Source organism: Aotus nancymaae, unplaced genomic scaffold, assembly GCF_030222135.1.
Source record: "Aotus nancymaae isolate 86718 unplaced genomic scaffold, 86718_ANA_hifiasm-v0.15.2.pri h1tg000059l, whole genome shotgun sequence".
Taxonomy (NCBI): domain Eukaryota; kingdom Metazoa; phylum Chordata; class Mammalia; order Primates; family Aotidae; genus Aotus; species Aotus nancymaae.
The window spans coordinates 51,616,613-51,637,377 of record NW_026988473.1 but is presented as its reverse complement, the minus strand read 5'-3'; the positions used below and the strand labels follow the sequence as shown (position 1 = coordinate 51,637,377).

The 20,765-nt window shown below is 52.9% G+C and overlaps 1 protein-coding gene across 3 annotated transcripts in view; it reads right to left on the bottom strand.

Annotated features, from left to right (window-relative positions):
• The window catches only part of LMO1 (LIM domain only 1), a 45,954-nt gene extending 26,793 nt beyond the window's left edge, over nucleotides 1-19,161 (bottom strand). Inside the window, exon 1 of one of the 3 annotated variants that reach the window (XM_012456393.3) lies at nucleotides 19,074-19,161. In XM_012456393.3, the coding sequence (XP_012311816.1) occupies nucleotides 19,074-19,095 (22 nt within the window). In that variant the 5' untranslated portion in view covers nucleotides 19,096-19,161. Of the gene's footprint in view, nucleotides 1-14,043; nucleotides 14,591-19,073 lie in introns of those variants that run through there. The other 2 variants (XM_012456391.2, XM_012456392.2) reach the window with 2 other exon arrangements.
• Between the last annotated feature and the right edge of the window lie 1,604 nt (nucleotides 19,162-20,765).

Here is a 20,765-nt window from a genome sequence, read left to right as displayed (position 1 = left end):
TCCAATCTTGAACTTGGAGTTCCTTGACCTCTCTATGGGACAAAGGAATACTTACGATTCTCTCTGATCCTCTCCTGGCCTCCTTCACCTGTGAACTCATTCATTCCTTATCCACTCAACGAATATTTACGAGGCATCTACTATTAGGGGCTAGCCCTTACCATCTACATTTTGATAAGAATTTATACCAACACTGATGATTTTTCATCAAGAAAGTAACTCTTAATGAGCTTCATTAAGTCAATTTAATTCCTTGATCACTTTTCTATTCATTCATGTTAAACCATTTCTTCACCCATCCCCCTTTTAAAAATTTTGTTGCAATTATTTTCATTATGATCAATTATTTTTAAATGTTTAAAGGTGACTATTGGCTTATGATCAGCTTTTGGCTCACATCAAATTTCACAAATTAGAGTTTTTGCCACCATTGAGATTTCTTTTCTGGCAATTATTTCTACCAGAAAATGTTTCCTGAGCCAACTTCTGCAGATCTAAACTTTGTCAGGAAGATTTGATTCTTCTGTCAATTTTAAGTCAATAACATACTTTACCAGGTGCAGTCTTAGTTGCTGCCAGTTTTACTTTGTTAATTATTTCAACTAATTTTAATTTTTTCCTGGATCTCTTTTTTGAGGATAATATCTCAATAATACTAATGATATCTTATGCTCATGTAGAAGGCATATTTTAGTAGTGATCTGATAAAGCATTCTGAGGATCAAAGAGTAGCATGAAAACATCCTCGGGGAACAAAGGCGGGTCAAAGCACTGAACTCTGCATTTGGGTGGAGTACCAGCTTGGAACCAGGTACCTGAGGGAGCCCTGCCCACTGCTCCCCAGAGCCCTGACCCCTGCCAAGAAGATGCCTCACAGATGGGAAACGGCCTCTGGCTCAGGGGAGAGCAGCTGCCTGGAAGAGACAGCCTCTGACTGACAGGCGAAGAGCTGGGGTGCAGCCCCAAGGCCCCATGCCAGTCTGGATGCAGCCTCTGTTGGGCACAGGCATTTCTACTCAGAAAGTATCTCAGAGACACTCAGCTGAGAAAGGAGGGAAGCAGATGCTTCTGGGTGCCTTAGTTTCCCCAGCCATAAAAGGATGTAATTGACTGGGGTACTCTCAGCCCGAGGCTATGACTTCCACTCACTAGGCTCCAGGCTTTGAACCTACTCCAGGGGGTCCCCTCTGCCTCCTAATTGAGACTCTACCTGGAAACAGCAGGGGACAGGGCCTTCCACCTCGATTCGAGTGTGATGAGACCAAGTGTGGAGGGTTGAGGGCTACAAATGCTCTCACTTGGGAAACTGTGTGTCCTGAACCCAGGAGTCCAATGAAAGAGAAAGAGACCTCATTGGGAGTTTCTTTCTGCTGGCCCAGCCCTGCCACACCCATTCCCCAACAGTCATGTCTCCATATATGGTACCACAAGGTATGAAGCTGGCAGTCACCCTGGGAGTGCAAATGGGGAAATCAAGACCCAGACAGGGGAAGGGACCAGCCCAGGGACACACGGTGAGGTGATGGCAGAGCCAGGACCTGGATGCAGTTCTGGCTCCTAGCCCTGTGCTGACCACGGGGCTCTCCTGTGGGCTGGAGCACTCCCGTAAGGTGCTCCCAAGTGAGGAACCGACGACGCGACCTCTGCCCAGGCTGCCTCAAAGATGCTGCCTCCACTGCCCCTGTAGCATCCAGGGAAGAAGTGGTGCCCTCAATCTAACAGCAGCAGGGAGGTTGGCTCAGGAAAGAACCACCCTCACGTCCTCTGGGGGTATCGTCCCCAAGGACAGAGAAGGGAGTCCCTGCAGTGATAGACCCCACTGGGGCGGCTTTGTAGAGACCCCTCCCAGCCTTGGAAGACTTACCATCTGTGAGAGCAAAATCCAGTAGCCCCCAGTCCTGACCCGGGTGTGTGTGTGGGGGTGTGTGTGTGAGGAGTGAGTGTATGTGTGAGAGTGTGTCTGTGTGTGGGTGTGCATGTATGTGAGTGCATGTGTAGGTGTGTGAGAATGTGTGTGAGTGTGTGTGGTATGTGTGGTGTGGGGGTGAGTGTGTAGTGTGTATGGCAGGTATATGGTGTGTGCACGTGTGTGTTTGTGTGGGGGGTGTGCGTGCATGTGTGTGAATGTGTGTGTATGTGAATGTGAGTATGTGTGTGGTATGTGAGAGTACGTGTGTGGTGTGTGTGTCTGTGGGTGATGGGTGTGCATGTGTGTGAATGTGAGTGTGTGTGGTATGTGTGAGAGTATGTGTGTGTATTATGTGGGTATGTGTGGTATGTGTGGCACGTGTGTGGTGTGTGTGCGTGTGAGAGCATGTGTGTGTGTCTGTGTGGTGTGTATGTGAATGTGTGTGTATGGTGAGTGTGTGGTATGTATGGGCGGGTGTGCGTTTGTGTGAATGTGTATGTGAATGTGAGTGTATGTGTAGTGAGTGTGTGGTGTGTATGTGAGAATACGTGTGTCTGTGTGGTGTGTATGTGAATGTGTGTATGGTGAGTGTGTGTGTTGGTGAGTGTGTGTTGTGTGTGTATGGGTTGGTGTGTGTGTATGTGAATGTGTGTGTATGGTGAGTGTGTGGTGTCTGTGTATGGGTGTGTGTACATGAATGTGTATGGTGAGTGTGTGGTGTGTGTGTATGGGTGTGTGTGTATTTGAATGTATGTATGGTATGTGGTGTGTGGTGTATGGGTGGATGTGAATATGTGTGAATGTGTGTGTATGTGAATGTGAGTGTGTGTGGTGAGTGTGTGTCTGTGTGGTGTGTGTATGTGAATGTGTGTGTATGGTGAGTGTGTGGTGTGTGTGTATGGGTGTGTATATGATGTGTGTGTGGTATGTGGTGTGTGGTGTATGGGTGGGTGTGAATATGTGAATGTGTGTGTATGTGAATGTGAGTGTGTATGTGAGAGCATGTGTGTGTGTCTGCACACATCCAGCACCATCCCTCCCACAGCGAGGGCAGGGAGGGCTGTGAGTGTCTTCTCACCACCTCCCCAGGCTCATGGCAGGCAGGGGCCTGCTTCTCACTGGAACCCTTCCACATGCCAACTTGCTGGGGCATCCCAGGCAAGTGTCTTCTCTTATCTAGACACAACCTAGTCCTCTGCAAAATGGGGCTAGTATTTGTCCTCTTAGCCTCCTAAGGGTGCTGTGAAGATGAAATGAAAGACTCTGAGACATATGTGCCCTTCCCTGACATGAGGTGACCCTGGGGATGGAGCTGGTGAGGCATTCTCTCTGGAGGCAGCTGCTATTCCAGAGGTTGGCCTCTGAAGGCAGGCCACCTTCTAAGATAGTCCCCAGTGATCCTGCCTCCTGGCCATCTGCCCCATTTCCTGGAGTGGGGGCTGGACCTAGTGACTTGCTCCCAAGGAAGGAAACACAGCAAAGGTGATGGAGTGTCACATCTGTGATTGGTAGACAGACTTCCTTCTTGTGAGCAGACACTCTCTTTCAGTGGCTTTCAGGAAGCAGGCAGCCATGTTGGAGAGGCCAATATGGCAGGTCCACCACAGCCAGCAAGGCATGGAGGCCCTCAGTCCAGTAGCCCATGAGGAACTGCATTCTGCCCACCACCAAATGAACGAGCTTCAAAATGGCTCCTTCCCCACATGAATCTTGAGATGCACCCACAGCCCCAGGTGACACCTTGATCACAGGCTGAGAGAGACCCTGGAGCAGAGGACCCCATGAAGCTATACCCAGATTCCTGTCCCACAGCAATGAGAGAATAAGTTGGTATTGTTTCTAGCTGCTAATTTTGGAAGTAATTCGTTAAGCAGCCATAGATATTTTTTAATACACGGCCACACTGGCACATGTACTCTGTAGAGAAGGGCCCTCTCCTCAGGCCATTGAGAAGGGGCCCTGCAGACAGCTCTCTGCCCAACAACCCGTGTGGCTGTGAACTTCCTCCTAGAGCACAGGCCTTGATGTGGAGTGTTTCGAGGTGAGGAGCCCAGTGGACAGAGCCCTGTCTCCAGCTGCCCTCCCCAGACCCCCGCTCTCAGCTGGGCAGACTAGGAAAGCAAGGGAAGCTGCCTCATGTCCTCAAGGAGCCACCACCCTGGATCCTTTCCAAAGAGCAATCCTTCCAGGGCTGGGAACTCCAGGCCTGTCTGGAGCAGGGCAAGCTTTCCAAAGCACATCTGCTTCCCCTGTCTCTCCTGCTCTCACCAAAACTCCGGGGAAGACGGGAAGATGGCACCAATTATCTACAAGACTGTCAGAAGCTTTGCCTGCTCAAGTCTCAACAGACCTAAAAGGTAGTATGATCATACCCATTTTACTACTTGGAATTATTAGAATTTACTCATCAGAATGACTTAGCAGCAGAGGCAGGATTTGAACCCATGTGACTCAAAGCCCATGTTAATTCCATTTGTTTTACGAATAGGAAAAGTGAGAACCAGAGAGTTTGAACATTCTGATGGCCCACAGGCAGCCCCACACAGTCCTTCCTGGATACTGTCATCAGGGATTGGGTGTTTAAAGATCCAGAGGAGAGGACAGGCAAGGCGAAGCAGGGCTGTAGGAGGCCAGGCCAGCGCTGCTCCCACTTATCTGGCAAGAGTGGGTCTCCCTCCCATTCTCTATCAAGTCATCATGCCAACCAGCAAAGCTGAATTATTAAAACTCCCTTCTGGGGTACCACACGAATTCTTCTCCACCGAGACTCAGAGAAGAGGGGCAGCCACTCCCGCCACACAATATTAAAATGTCAGGAGTTTAAGGCCTGCGTTGGTTGAGTCATAAGTTATCAGCACCCAGTGAGGGCCGACAGAATGCCTCCCTTAAATTATTAAGCAGAAAGCGTCAGACTGTAATATTTTGCTAAACCAAAGTACAGACACAGACAAAGATGTCATTTCAATATTTGAAACCAGCAAGTTTAATTTAAAATAAGAGCAAACCAATAAGCTCAGAACACAGCAGCGTATGAGAGGAAAATTATACTGTGAGAGGAAAAAAAGTGGAAGGACTTAAGAAATTTATAAAAGTAATCTCCAAGTGGAAATTAGAAATCAAGGCCTAGAAACAGAATAACACAAAAGAAATATTACTGTCCACTTTCTAAATCAATATAACACTGCTCCACGCTGGAATTACCATGGTAACTCAAGTAAAAAGAATCAAGCAATTCTTATTATTTCAAAATAAAATCACAGCCTGAAGCCTGGGTTTTATTACAACCACTGATAGATCGCTGGCTTGTATTTATCTGAAATATTGCTTTTCAATCAGCTGGTTTATGAATGTACACAGGCCTCTCACCAGCCCACTTACCACCTCATTTTGAGGCTGGGGGCCAACCAATGAATTGATTCTCACCTGGCTGCATCTGCATATATGCCCAGGTCTAAGTCAGCTCTGGGAACACAGAGCTGACTTAGAACACGCTTTCAAGCTGTCTAGTGGCTTTGCAGGACAGAGAGGAAAACCTGAAAGAAGTAATGGGGGCTGACCTCATTATAGTCCCTCCCCTGCCAGGCTGGCCCTGGGAGGAATAGAGCTGGGCTCCCACAGCAGCCCCCCACAAACTACCCACAGTATGCTTCCTCCCACCTCAAGTCATCTTCTCGCAGGCTCCGCACCCTTCCTTGAACTTTTGAGTGTCTTTACCTCCGTCCTCAAGTCTGACAGTTGGAGAAGGGAGCAGACAGGGCACAGAGAGTGAGCGCACTGACTGCAGTCAGCCCGCCTGGGCTCACAGCTCAGCTCTGGCACTCTTGAGCTATAGAAGCTGGAACCAATTATTCACTCTCTTTGTACAATAATTTTCTCATCTGGAAAATGAGGGTAAAATAGTAGCTTCTTCCTAAGGTTCTTATGGGTATTAAGTGAGATTATACATGGAAGATGCTTGGTGGACTGATTACAAAAATGGCCCCAATTCTCTACCCTTCCCCACAGCCACACCCCTTGTTATATGACTTTTCGCCTCCTACTTCAAGAGTGGAATTTGCTTCTCCACCCTCTGAACTTGGGCTGGCCTTGTGATTTATTTTGGCCAATAGAATGCAGCAGAAGTGACAACATTGCAGTGCCAAACCTTGGCCTCAAGAAGCCTTTCATAGGCTGGGCGCAGTGGTGTGCGGTGGCACACGCTTGTAATCCCAGCACTTTGGGAGGCTGAGGCAGGTGGATTGCTTGATTCCAGGAGTTCAAGACCAGCCAAAGCAACATAGTGAAATCTCGTCTCTACAAAAAATACAAAAATTAGCCGGGTATGGTGATATACACCTGTAGTCTCAGCTACTTGGGAGGCTGAAGAGGGAGGATCACTTGAGCCCAGGAGATCAAGGCTGCAGTGAGCTGTGATTGTGCCACTACACTCCAGCCTGGGCAACAGAGCGAGACTGTGTCTCAAAAAAAGAGAAGCCTTGGCTGGGTGCGGTGGCTCACGCTTGTAATCCCAGCACTTTGGGAGGCCAAGTTGTGCAGATCATGAGGTCAGGAGTTTTAGACTAGCCTGACCAACATGGTGAAACCCTGTCTCTACTAAAAATACAAAAATTAGCCAGGCGTAGTGGTGCAATCCCAGCTACTCAGGAGGCTGAGACAGGAGAATCATTTGAACCTGGGAGGCCAAGGTTGCAATGAGCCAAGATTACACCACTGCACTCCAGCCTGGGTAACAGAGGAAGACTCCATCTCAAAAAGAGAGAGAGAGAGAGAGAGAAGCCTTGTGTGCTTCCACACCTTCCGCACCAGTCTCTGCCATAAGAACAAGTCGGACAAGCCTACTGGCTAATGAGGGCCATGCAGTCTTGTCACGCCCAGCATCCAGCTGATCAGTCATCCTCTATCTTCCAGGTGTGAGTGAGCCCAGCTGAGACCAGAGACACTGCTCAGCCAAGCCCTGCCTAAACCACTGACCCACAGATGTTCGAGTTAAATAAATGTTTATTGTTTTAAGGCTCTACATTTTAGGATAACTGATTATGCAGCAATAACTAATTGACACATATGCATAGCACAGTACCTCACTTTTAAGTAAGAGTTCAGTAAAATGATAGCTATTGTGTTTTGTTGTGACTCCTAAAGACTGAGAGGCCGAAGTCAAAAGATCATACTGTAACTGTGCAGGGAGCAATGTCAATTCACATGAGCATGAACCTTTCTGGTTTATCCAGTGTGTGCCTGGACATTAGGTGCCAGTTAGGTGTTTCATCCTTTGTAGGGATAAGAAAACCAAGGCCCAGTACATCGCCTGAAGTCACATAGCAGTCAGCTAGGACAAAACCCAGTTTTTCTGAATCATGCTAGCAGACTACACCTGAAGACACGAGACCGCTCAAGAAAGCCCAGTCGACCTCCAAGGGAAGGGACAGGAGGCAGGAGCTGGTGACCTGAGCCTGGGCCAACCTGCTCACTCTTCTCACACCACCTGCTTTTAATTTGCCTCCAGTTGGATCAGCTACTATGGACTCCTGCCTTAGACAAAAGACAAAATGAACACAGTCCCACCAGTGGTGAACAAGCTTGTTGCTAGGTTTGGTGGAGGCATCTCTGAGCATGGCCTGGACTGGTCTGTGAGAAGCCAGCTAAAAGGGAATGGGCATGCCAGACAAGGAGGATGACAGGAGCAAGGGAACAGAGGCAAATGCTGGGTTTGCATGGAACACAAAACCAGAGTAGACATACTAAACCCTCATAGCTCAGTGTGATGGTCAAAGCAGCAGGAAGCCTCAGGCAGGACACCAGGGTAGCAGGGGTCGGGCCAGTCTGGTTGCAATGAGCACCAGGAGAAAGACAGATGAGATGAGAATGGTGGTGGCAGAGGAGAAAAGGGTAGGTCCAGAGCCCCAGATGAATGCAATTCGGTGGTGTGCTGATGCATGCTTAACCACCAAGTCTTTGGGAAAACGCACTGATTTGTAGTGTTTGCCAATGACCATGGTACAAATACTCCCAAAGTGGCTGATTTCAAGTTACCAATGCAGTGTCTCTGCACTGGGGTAGTCCAATCCCAAATATGGGCCTGCCGGGAAAACTCACTCTAGCAGCACCACAAAGAGCTAACCCTGGGAGTGGGAGGACATCTTGCATGTCTCAGTCTCCTTCCACTCCAGGCAGGATACACAAGCAAGATGGGCTACATGCCATAGGAACCTCTCGGGCTTCTCCAGCTCAAAAGGCCCAGGACAGGTGAGTGTCTATCAGAACCTTCCACCTTACATCTGAGGATAGACCCGCATCTTCTGGGCTGTCAGTAGGCTGGCAAGGAGCGTAACTGGGACAACCAAGCATGTGGTCCATGGTCCCAGTCCAGCTGATGTTTGCTCTAATCAGAGTTTTCTACCACACAGCCTCATCACGCCTTGGGGCAAGGGCAGAGGGCATGGCAAAAAGATGCTGACGCTCTAGGCTCCAATTCCCCATGGAATCCTAGGCAAACCTTTTGCCTGTTTGAGCCTCAACCTTCCCCCTATAAATGGAGGAACTTGCTAAGAGTGGTCTTAGAGACCTCTTCCCAAGATGCCACCTGCTTTGGGGATCTGGATGTGGGTGAGTAGTGAGGTCAGCCTGCCTCTCAGGCAGCAGTAATTGAGGGCCATGATAAATAAATTGGCAGAGTGAGGGTGCATGCCCAGTGCTTACCAGTGAACAAAGCACTGGACTGGACACAGGGTTATTTCAGATCATACTGTAACTGAGCTCCACACCACAATGAGGCTTTCTGGCTTAGCAAGTGTGTACATGGACCATATCTCACTTAATCCCGATTACAATCCTGCCAATGAGGGGTGGTTGTTCTCACTGTAGAGATGAGAAGGTAGAGGCAAAGCAACCTCTTCAATGGGTGGGTTTGGAACACAAAACCACAGTGGATATAGTGGACCTGCATAACTTAGTACAATGATAGAGGGGGCAGCAAGTCCAATAGTACCTGGTACACTGGGACACCCATGTTCTTTTCTCTACCTCCTGCCCTAACGTCTTCCAATCTTCTCACTGTCCCTGATCAGGGCTTTCTGGGAAGTCCTCTGGCCCCTGGAGATGAATCCAGCAACAGCCTTGGCATCCCTGCTACATGGGGGCACAGCTCTGGAGGGAGCTCCTGATGCCCTGGGCCTGCATCTGCGCAAGACCCCAACATGGCTCAAGTCACTTGCCCCCAGCTTCCCCTAGCTGCACCATCACAGCTCTGTCTTCTGCTCAGACAGCCCAGCCCGTCTAGCCACAGCCACTTCCCAACTCTGGCAGCCTCGACCTGGGCCATGGCTGAACCTCGTGCCTCCTTTGCCCATGACCACAGGGAGTCAACTGTCGGTGCTCACTGGCAATCATCCATCTGTTCCAAGGGTGAGAGACGAAAATAGACCTCCTCTTGGTCCTGCCCACAAATAGGGCCTACTGCGAAGTTCCTCAAATGGAAGCTCATGGGGCAACCGCCTGGTCTAACTCTGGGACACAGGGTGGCACAGGGTGGGGTAAGGAATCAATTCTCAGGAGGGATGAGAGGAGGGTCCCAGCTCTAGGGAAACATACATTTCTATGTGCTAAAAGCATCTTTGTGAGACATGTTCAGAGACAGACAACAAGAGAAAAAGGCAGTTCCCACAGCCACAGAGGCCAAGTGAGTGGCCGTGCCAGCACTGAGCCCCGGCATTAAAAGGGTGAAGCTTTTAGGCGAGCAGTGGCCAGTGATCTCAGCTTCCCCCAGTCCTAATGCTCCTGAAAGGCTCTCTCCTGCTCCCTGTAATTGGGCATCAGTAGTTAATGCAGTATTGACTGCATTACACGCTCCCGTGCCTCCCCTCACTAATGCCAATTGCATCACCTTGTACAGTCACCAGCTTGCTTAGCCAATAGCCGTTAAAAGCAATCCAAATCATGAATCATATGGGAAACTTTTAGCAAGACACCGCCATCCAAGGAGACAATTTACAGTTGAGTTAATCTGGGTACATTAGCGAGACAAGGATTCTGGACGACAGACCAATTTATGTTGTTTCCCTGTCCCCCCGTAGCGCTGCTCTGTGTGAGCAAATGAATGGAAGAGCAGGGCGCAGAGAGAAGCACCTGCTTCTTCACCCAAGGCTCGAGTGTGTGTGTGTGGGTGGAGGGGTGGTTACCATCTTTACAGATGCTCTGCCTGGCTGAGTTTGGGCAGGAAGGGGAAGCAGCTGTATGTGCCGCTCAAGATGTGATGCCTCATTCCCAGCAGAAAGGAGGGCTGCCACTGGAGCTGGTTATGGTAGATGCAGATGGTAGTCCTCCTGCTCCCCTGCTTCTAGGCACTGGACAAGTGCACGATTTGGTCCCCACTCTGCCAGCCTCACAGGCCTTTACCAGGCGTCAGCAGGCAGCAGTGTCCACTTGGCTCTGCCTTCCTGCTGATGGGCTGGGGTCTCTGGCATGGAACAGCATCAGGGCCTGCCTCCCTCTCCAGGGTTGGAATGTGGCCACACTCTGCCAGGAGAGGCCCCCAGGACTCTCTGCAGTCTAGAACATGAGGGTCTATCCTAGGAAGTCCTACTGGTGGCCCAGCAAGGGCTGGTTGGTACCCAAGCATAGCCATGCGCCTGCTCTTGTGGATCAACTGAGTTAGCTGTGGAGGCTGTGCTCCTGGCAGTCATTAACAATTGAAGACTCCACTGTCTGGTCCTCCTTAGTCCAGCTTCACTCTCTTGGGCATTTTTACTTATTAAAAATGCTCTAGGAATCATGTCTGGTGTTTAGTTTCACAAGCCGCCTGCTGCTTCCTGTGGTCACCCCCGCCTTCCTTCTGGGCCTTTGCAAAGGCCATTTATACCCAGCCCTGCCCTTCTCCAGTGTGCACCTGAGAGCATCTTCTCCTGCCCAGGCCCCCACAGACCAGAGCTCTCACTGTTCTTGGGCCCTGTCAGATTCTCTGCTGGCTGCTCCTACTCAAAGGCCTCTTTTACAACAGCCCAGGGGCTCATTTGACTTGGGCAGGGTTCAGAGCTGTAGTCTCTTTGCTCCCCTGGGACTTTAACCCTCCCAAAGAGCCCACTGCCTGGTGCCAGCCCAAGCCGCAGGTGCCAGGGGAAGAAGGGCTGTTTCTCCGGGAAAGTTGGAGCTCAGCTGCCTTTCTCTGACAGGCAGACCCAGCAGTATTTAGAAAGCCCGGACCCTGAGTTCCAGTAAAGTGGAGATGGCTAGGCCAAGAGCAAGCATCCAAATGAAAGCAATTAATCTTAAAACCCGAAGTTTAACCGTTTGCAAAACAGATCTTTCAGTCTCTGTGGTGACCCTTCACTGCTCGACCTAATGGATTACTTTATTAATAATGCACTGTGCTTAAAAGCAAAAAAAAAAAAACCATTTTTTTCTGACGATTCAATACTTCAGAAAGTCTCTTAAACCCGTTGCTACGGCAAAACGATTGATATTTTATTATCTTTCAGAAGTGCAACATGAAAGCCCTGCAGCCCAGCAGAGCGGGAGCTTTGGTCCTCGGCAGCTGGCAGACCCGACTTCAACCAGAGGAGCCCCAGCCTCTCCCGACAAGATGCTGTCAGGTGGAGAAAAGGCATTGGGGGTGGTTAATAGCAGCCCGAGTCCCCACTGCAGCCAGACAAAAGGTGCCGAATGCAGGGAACGCACACTTTGGGGACCTGGGGGTGGGGGGAATGCTGCCACCCAGTTCAGATAACCACCCGCTGTGAGGGCAGAAGTGTTCAGGAAGAAGTTGGGTGCTTGGTTTGGAGAAGCAGATGAGTGGATCCAGAACCTTTCTCCCTCCCCCAATTGAAGGTGCCATCTTCAAGGTTTCCTGGAACTAGTGGAGGCCAGACTCCTCTTAATGGGAAGTGGAGTGTAGATGCATGAGCAGAAAGGTTACTTTTGAAGAACAGCTATAGGCTGGGCAGGACAAGAATAGGTGGCTGCTCGGGATGCCAGTGGCTGTGCTTGTGCTGTAATGGACCCCAGAACCCAGAAGCTCCATGGTAGTGGGCACCATATTGTTTAGACTGGACAGGGTGGGGACGGAGGGGCATCTGGAGCTCTCTTCCACAGCTCTAGCAGAAACAGAAGAAACATATGCCCAGGGTGCTTGAGGTGCATTGCAATTTGGAGGCAGGGAGCTGGCTAAAATGACCTCCCACTCAAGGCTCATCTGAAACCCTTTGTATTATCTCAGAGCCAGAGGCATTATGAGGTGCCTGGACAGAGCAAGATCCTGGGTGCAGGTGGGGGGTGTCATCTTGTTGGGATGATACTAATCTCCCTGGCCTGAGGCATCCCATGTACAGAGCCAAGTCTTCTGGATTCCTGCTAAAGCATGCCAAATAACCTCTGCTAAAGATGAACCCTGCATGCTCCCCATAGTGATAGTATCCCCAGGTACCAAGGAAGGACCCTCTCCACTGGCTTCTCCAAGCCCTTCATTTTTACTAAGAAGGAAAGTGAAGCATGACTGTTCCAAAGTAACATGAGGAGTTAGTGATGAAAGGCACTAAATCAAGGCCTCCTCCCTCCCTGTCTGGCCTGACCCCAGACTCCTTCTTCTCCTTTTCATTGTATATGAAGTTCTCTGATGGCCGACATGGGGCTCCAGGGGAGGGGTCCGTGAATAGAGAAGACATACTGAAGATGGATGTCCCACTGCAGCTAGACCAGAAGCAAAGAGGTTTCCCCATCCTCTCTCTTCCTATGCATACTGTGAGCCACAGGGCCTCCTAGATGCCATCCCCAGGCCAAATACTTCAAATTCCCCCTCACTGCTGGATGTCTCAGAAGGCGGTAGGCAGGCTGGAGACATCAGCACAAGGCAGCAGCAATGTGAACATCCTGTGTGACCCTGAGCAAGTCACTTAACTTTGCATTTTCACCAACTGGCCACGTCAATAACAACGCTGCCCCCGGGGGCAGAGGGCACGGGCCCAGCAGAGACTCCTGAGTGGAAGGTCAGAGGATGGCCACTACAGTCACTTTAAGAGGATTCCCGACTCAAAGCAAACCTACCCTTTCAGTACCCCACCAATGGCAGAACGCAGGCGGCAGCGTGGGTGCCAACAATCCCATACAAATGCCCCTACACCACCAATACACAGGCCTCACCTACAGGGCAGGAGGTCCTCTTGGGACAGCCAGGGAACTGCCTCTCTCCTGACCCTGGGGACTCATCTTAGGGCACCCTCGTGGCTTTTCCCCCAAGGGGGCTTGGATCCCCAACCTTCTAGGACACTTAACTGCAGGGCACTCCCTGCCGGGAAGGTTTTGAGGTCTATGGGGACACCTGCTAGTGGCTTCCAGCAGCCATGGGCCCCTCTGTTCTGACCTTTCCCGTGCCCTGAAGTTTGCTAGTGCGCGTTGAGATTCGACCATGGAAGGTCCATGCCACTCTCGCAGGCCGCTCCCGCACGAATACTACTGGCCGGCGGCGGGACACTTTCTTCCTCTGGGCCAAACTCCAGCCTCCGCGCTCACAGAGGCGGAGATAGCGGGCCAGCACAAGAGGCGGCTCTCTTTCTCACCGAGTCACGCTCCTGGGCAGCTGTCCTCCGGAGGGTCCAACCCGCCTTCCCCTCGCCTGCCGGGCACCCCGGCGCTCGCGCCGTCCTCCCGCGCTCCCGCTTGCCCCGAGCTCTGGAGTCCAGTTCTCCTCGAAGCCGCTGATTTGCTGGGAGCTTAGCGCCTCTCGGGTTACGCGGCGGCAGGAGCAAGGGTGATGGCTGCGGTGAGAGCAGCAGCCGCAGAGACGAAAGGTTCACAGCAAATCTCCGCGGCGCGGAGATCACAGGGGAGCCGGAGCCTCCACGCGGCCCCGCGGCGCAGCACACGGCCCGCGTACAGCTCCTCGGCTCGCGGCCGGGGTCCGGGCCGGGGGGTGAGTGGAGGCCCGGGGCGCGTGCAGCCCTGGGCTCGCCCATCGCCTCCCCCCGCAAGTCCTGCCTGGTCGTCCCCGGTGCTTCCCCCTGCCTCAGCCCCGGCCCCACACGCTCCGCCCGCCCCGCAATCCCCGCATAGCCCGGCATGTGTGCGCCCGTGTCCCCGCGTGTGTGTGCCTGCGCGCCGCGGCGGGGGGCTAGGGTTGGGGGGCGACGAGACCCCGGCCCGCCACCTACCGTCCTCCTTGTCCAGCACCATCATCTCGGGCACTCCGTGTCCAGCCGCAGCTCGGCTCGGCTGGGAGAAGGGCGCCGATTCCGGGCGCGCTTCCGCGGGGCGGCCGGTCCTCGGGCAGCGAGCGGGCTCTAATTACCCGCTTGTCCGGCTCTTAACCTAGATTGCACTCAGCTAGAATTACATTCAGGAGTGAAGCACTTCGCAGATACAAAAGCAGTCTCACCTACTTTTGTGCCTCAGAATTGCAAGGAACTACGAACTGCAATTTAGAGAGAGAGAGGAGAGGCGAGGGAGAGAGAAGGGGGAAAAGAGGATCAGAGCCGTTTCTTTGATTCTCACCTTCTAAATGGCTCAATTTGCCCAGTATAATCTGTCTTAATGTAATTGCATTTGATAGCTCATAACCCTGGCTCTGGCAACGACACAGCTTTCAGCCTCATAAAGTGTTTTCCTCTCGAATTTAATCTGAATCTCAATCTAAAATTATATTCAAAGAGATGGGGGAATCTCGCGGCCGTCTCCCGCTGCCTTTCTCCCTCAATGTATGAGGTTTGCACTCCTGCTACTGAATAAATGCACACATTTCCCGAGGCCCCCTCCCTCCCGGGTTAATGGGGAGTGGAGACGCAAGGATGCCGGCTCCGCAGCGCCACCTGGAGGCCTCTGGGTCCCAGCTCGGAGAGGGCCTCTAATCCGATCCCAGGGTTGTGGTCTTCAACGTGTCTGGAGGACGAACCCCGTCTGTTACTCCCAGGCCCTCAGCCTTGATTTCTGTCTCCTCTTCAGAGCAATATTTCTCTGATCGCATCCTTTCCCTTCCTACCAGCTCTGTCTGGGGTTTCTGGCTACTTCCCGAATTGTTGGGCAAAATTAACCCTCTTCAGGGCACAAACGCTCCTACCCTGAGTCTTGCAGCACTTCTCCTGACCCCAGCCGCCCCTTTAAGAGCATCCTGACTCCATGGAGTGGGAGTTATCTCAGTTTCTCTCTAAGCAGGCCCAGGCATGGCCTTCAAAGCTTTTCTCATTCTACAAATATTTACTGAGCATATATTATGTGCCAAGCACAGTTCTAAGACACTGGGAATACAACACTGAACAAAACAAAGATTTCTGCTGCACTTATGGAGTTGGCCATTCTTGCTCTGTAACTCATGAGGCAGGAAAAGAGACAGTATCCATCTCTTCTCCTGGACCGTGCTTCTCTCTAGAACCCTGGGGCTGATGCCCTGGATGCCTACCCTAGGAAGGCCACCTACTTTTCAATCCTAAGCCTTTTTTCTTTCCCTAGACAAGTACAGAGTTCCAGGGTGGGATAGAAATAATGATCTTTCAGCCGGGTGCGGTGGCTCACACCTGTAATCCCAGCACTTTGGGAGGCCGAGGCGGATCACCTGAGGTCAGGAGTTCGAGATCAGCCTGGCCAACATGGTGAAACCCCATCTCTACTGAAAATACAAAAATTAGCCAGGTGTGGTGGCTTGCGCCTGTAATCCCAGCTACTGGGGAGGCTTAGGCAGGAGAATCGATGGAACCTGGGAAGTGGGGGCTGCAGTGAGCTGAGATCCTGCCACTACACTCCAGCTTGGGCGACAGAGCAAGACTCCGTCTCAAAAAATAAAATAAAATAGAAATAATGATCTTTCTGCAGCCCAAGGAGGGTTCCAGACAGATGTGTTGGAGGCTTGGTCCTGCCGTCACTTCTGAGGACTAGACCTAGGCAAAGAGAAAGGGGCTGAAGGGCCACCAGTTGGGATTCTATCTCATCTCTGCCAACAACCAACAGTGGACCTTAGCAAGTCCCTTTCTCTATTTGGGCCTCAGTTTCCCTGGTTGTGAAGTGGGAGACCTGTTCTTCCTGGATCTGTGGTTGCTGGGGGATCAGATGAACTAACACATGTTAATGTGCTTTGTAAACTGTGGCACTCCAGATAATGCAGGGGGGTGGGGGTGGGGAGATTATCTTGTTCAAAGGAGACCTGGAGGCTAGGTCTTACCCCTTAAACCCTAGGAGGCCCCAGTGCTTAACAGGGGTGGAGAGTAGGGGGCTGCAGCCATCTTCCTCTCTGCTAGGCAGGGAAGTCAGGCTTTGAGAAAACAGAAAAGCACTGCTTCTAATGAGATGCCTCATCTGCAGCTCAGAGGGTTTCACTTTCCCCTTCATCTTGAATACTTAATCCTAATAGTCCTTGAGTATATTTGATGTTAAATATATCATTTTGCTCAGACTCACCATGCCTCAGGACTGTGAGCTTGATCTCTACCCGACACTGCTGCCAGACCCATGCCCTCAGGGTCTGAGGGAGGCTTTGGTACCACTGCCACTGGCATATTTGGTGCCAGCCCCTCACACCCGCCAGAATTGGGGGCTAGAAAGTATAGCAAGCACAGGGCCTGACAGGCTGGCAAGGGACAGCTTCTTGCTGTAGAAACCTCTGTGCTACTGGGGGCATTCACTCCATCAGGGCTGCATGCAGCCTTACTCCTGACCTCCAGGGGCAGCTTCTCCTCACTTTCAGGGGCTGGCCCTGACCCACAAACCAGGACTGGGCTAGCTGTGGCCACTCTTCCACTCTCTTGTCCATAAGTTTGTCTGAATACCAACTCGCCCCAGCCTCCAAGATACCCAATTGGCAGCCACATGGCTGGCATCCCTTTGAGGAGTCAGGGCCCTGTGCCCCAAGCCCAGGGACTGAGGCAGGCCTGGGGTGCTGAGCAATGGGCTGCAGAGGCAGGGAGGGCATGCCAGCAGGTGACTCTTTCTTTCTGCACCCCTGGCTGTGAGCATGGTGCTCCCAAACTGACCTAGAGAGGAACCTTCGCAGCAAGTCCTGGAGGGTTTGGGTGGCTTGAGCTTCCAGCCAGGAAGGGCCCTGCTGGGTTGACAGAGGCAGATAGGAACCTCACTCATCCCATCCTGTGGCCTCTCTCCCCTCACAGGTAATCACTGGGCAAGCAACTCTCACCCCCATACTCACCCCACACCCACGCTCATGCTCACCCCCAACCAAGCTGCTTCTAGGTCCAGGCCCACAGCACCAGAGTGGAATTCTCAGATCCCCTGGGGCTGGGGGAGGTAGTTTTCATCCAACACATTCCACAGGTGAGGAGCATGTGCTCTCACTTCCACGGGCCAAGACTGCTCCAAAATGCCCTTGAAACGCCTCTGGGGACAGCAGGGAGAGGACAGCTATCAACCCCCAAGGTTACTTTGAGGAGAAAGCGGGTGCTACTGGCTGTCTTACAAATATCTGGGCAGGTCCCAGCAACTTGCCCCTGCACCTGGCAGGAAAGTCCTGAGGAAGAGTTCCTGCATTAGGAGTGGGGGTGGGAGATAGTGGGACTCAGGGCCTCAGGGCCCAGGCAGACTAGATATTCCAGAACTCTTCGGTGGAGACTGTCAGATGTGCCTCAGCCTGAGGGCCTGTTTCCAACACAGTGCAGCTGCCTCCAAGATGGAGTTACAAGCTAGCCACACAGGTGATGCTCAGAGAGGTACTTCGGTGATGAGGGCCCCTTCTCTGTGGCCACCACAGTTGACAGGACAGAGTAAACCTGCAGACTTTGCAGTGCAATCAGGATGCCTGCTGGCCAAGTGCAGATGCCCTGCCCTTCCCCCTACTTATACAAAAGCAGCCAGTGCACAGGAATTTGCAACCAGCTGGAGTGAAGAAGTGCACAGTCGGCAAACTTTTCCCCTTTTGGTTTCTGGAGAGCCTGGACAGGCCTTCTTGTAAGCTGCAGTTCTATATTCTTAGGCCTTGTGGAGGCCTAAACCAAATCTACACCCTAGCAAAGAAATCTCCCCTACCCCGTGATGAAGACCAACCACCCCTGCACCACAGCCCTGAGAAGGTTGTGGGTGTGCGCTGACCAACTGTCCAAGTTTGCCCTGTGACTGAATGCATCCCAGGATGCAGGATGTTCAGTACTAAAATCGAGATAGTTCTGGGCAAACCAGGACAGTTGAACACTATAGCGAGTGGTGGTAGGGTGGATCAAGGGGCTATCTGGGGCCAGAAAGAAAGGCCAGGCAGCCACACCCTTTCCCTGCAGCCCAGCAGTTGCCTCTCAACCCCAAACTTCCCAGCCTCCTGCCCCAACACTTCATCCTTCAGGCACTAAGGGATTGTCCCAGCCTCCATGGATGGTCTCCGGGTCAGCCAGGGCTGTGAGTTCTTCCAAGAGACTGGCAGTGGAAAGAGTAGGAGTTGGAATGGATGGAAATTCTGTGAGGTCCAAAGCTTACTGCAATTTGGAGGTGGGGCTCCTCAAGAAAAGGACTAATACCAAATTACCACCAAAGACCTGGCAGCTGAAGGAACCTGAAGGACCCCAAACTTCATTAGCTTCAAGGTAAAACCGCCTCTAGTTGGACCTGATGTTTTGGACTAGATGGCCCACCCATCTACCCCAGCCAGCGTGGAACCTCCCAACATGCCAGGCTGGGTGAACTGATGGCAACTCCCTCCCCAGCCCTGCCAGGGGCGGAGGCAATGTCACCCATCCTGCAGTTACGGAGTGCCAGACCTCAGGGACCCAGGACCGTGCTGGTTTGGCCTCACGCTCACCCCTGCACCTGCAGGACCTGTGGGCACCCACGCCCCCGGGCGGGGATCCATTCCGCAGTAGGGTGCGGAAGGGGAACGTGCGGACACCCAGAGGGCCCGGGAGACTGGCTGGCAGTGGGCACTGTCGGGAAGCCCGCGGCGGGGGGTCTCAGAGGCGCTCCCGAAGCCCGCCAGGCGGCAGGAGTCTGTGAGAAAGTTCCCGGCTGGAGCGCGCGGGGCTGGCGGGCTCGTGGGAGGCCGGGAGACTTCCTAATCCCGCCGACGAAGCCCGGGCGCTGAGCCTGGCACCGCAGACCCCGGCACCGGCGCGCACACCCAGCCGCGGCTCTTCCGGGAAGCCGCCAACCAGCCCGAGGCTGCCCGCGGGTGCTGGGGGCGCTGCCGCCGCTAGCGGGGTGGCCTCCGCAGGGCCCACGCCGCCGTCCCCGCCCCGCGCCCTGCGCGCCCCCGGTCACCTACCGTCCTCCTGGTCCAACACCATGGTCCTTGCGGCTCCTGCCGGACACGCGTCTAGGACACGGAGCGGCGCGCGGCTCGGACTCCCGCCGCCGGCCGCAGAGCCGCGGCTGCCAACCGGGGCAGACAGAACGGCGTCCAGAGCGCAGCCCCGCGGGCAGGGAGCGCAGGAAGAAGGAGGGACTGGGGGCGGGCGCCGGGGCGAGACGGTCGGGCCAGGGTCGCGGGAGCAGCGCGAGCAGCCGCTGCCCGGGCCGGGCCGGGCCGGAGCCGGAGCCGGAGCCGTGCGCTTTTCCTCCCTCCGTGCCTGCCGCGCTCGCCTCAGCAGAGTGAAGGCTGCATTTCCCAGGGCCCCTCAGATTCCCCTGTTAATTAAATCAATTCATTATGCTCAGATCTGATTAGCGGCCCTTCCCCCCCTTTGAATCAATTATTCAATACACAAACATAATTGCTTGGGCCAGAGGTGCCCGCCATTAGCTTATTTAACTCCAAGGACACTAATTACCCGCAGGGCACGGGAACTTTTCTCATTAATTCTGACTAAACACAAAAGCACAGCCAGAGTGTGTGCGTGTGAGGGGCTGTGTGCGTGTGAGGGGCTGTGTGTGTGTGTGTGTGTGTCCGCATGCCAGAGTGAGGGCTGTGTGGGGTGGTGAGCCACTGTGTGAGCTAAAGACCAGACTGGGGTGGGGGTGGGACGCGTGCGATTGCGGGTGGGTGTGTGCGGGTGGGGGGGCGGTGGGCTCCGTGCCTGTGATTCTGAATGAGTGCGTCGGGCTAGGCGTGACTCTGGGTCTGGGGACTGTGGGCCGGGACTGGGACCCGGCACAGGAATGTGTATGAGATCGCGAGAGTGCTTCTGTGTGTGACTGTGTGAATGTGACTCTGTGGCTACCGTGGCAGGCGCCCCATCTCCTTTCTTTTTTCATTATTGCCCAGCTATTGCCCGCGGCATGTTCATCCCCCGGGGGAAAGGGCAGATCACAGAGGAAGAATCCGAAAGGATCAAGAGGCGGTGGGGGACTCTGGAGCCAGGCCGGGCCACATTGTCCTCATCCCCGTCACCTGTTTGGGCCTTGGCTGGGCTTTGCTCTCCCTCAGCTCCGCCCCCAGTTATAAACCCCAGGTTCCCATCTTCCCCTCCCCCGGCCCCCACCCCCGCACTTTGCCCTCTTTCTGCCCCTCTCAATACCGCCCCCACTCTCAACTTTTATCCCACAGCCCTCCCCCACCCCACCCTTCACATTCGCCTGACAGTCCACGAACCCCCAACTCCACTCCCCATAGACCTAGTTCTTCACCTCCCGTCTCAAGGCTGTACCGAGGGTGTGCCTATGGTTGACCAATTTCTCCACATTTTACCTCCCAGGAAATCTCTATTGAGAGAGCTGGTGAGAGAGCCCACAGAGGCAGGGACACAGAGGGTAATTGATTCCCCCAAATTAGGTTTCTGCTTTCTAAAGACCGGCATTGTTCCTATTCTCAATGTGCACAGAGGTATTGAAGATTTCCTTTTTGTTTCCTCCGGCAATGAATGAGCTTAATCCATTTGGCTTTATAAATCAGGAAACTAATATTCGCTCCTTCCATAGCAGCTTTTTAAAAAATTTAATTGGTAAGGGAGGCGCAGTTAGTCACCCTTATACTGTCCCCAGGCCCCCACTTATCAAAACATATTCTGATTGAGGGGTG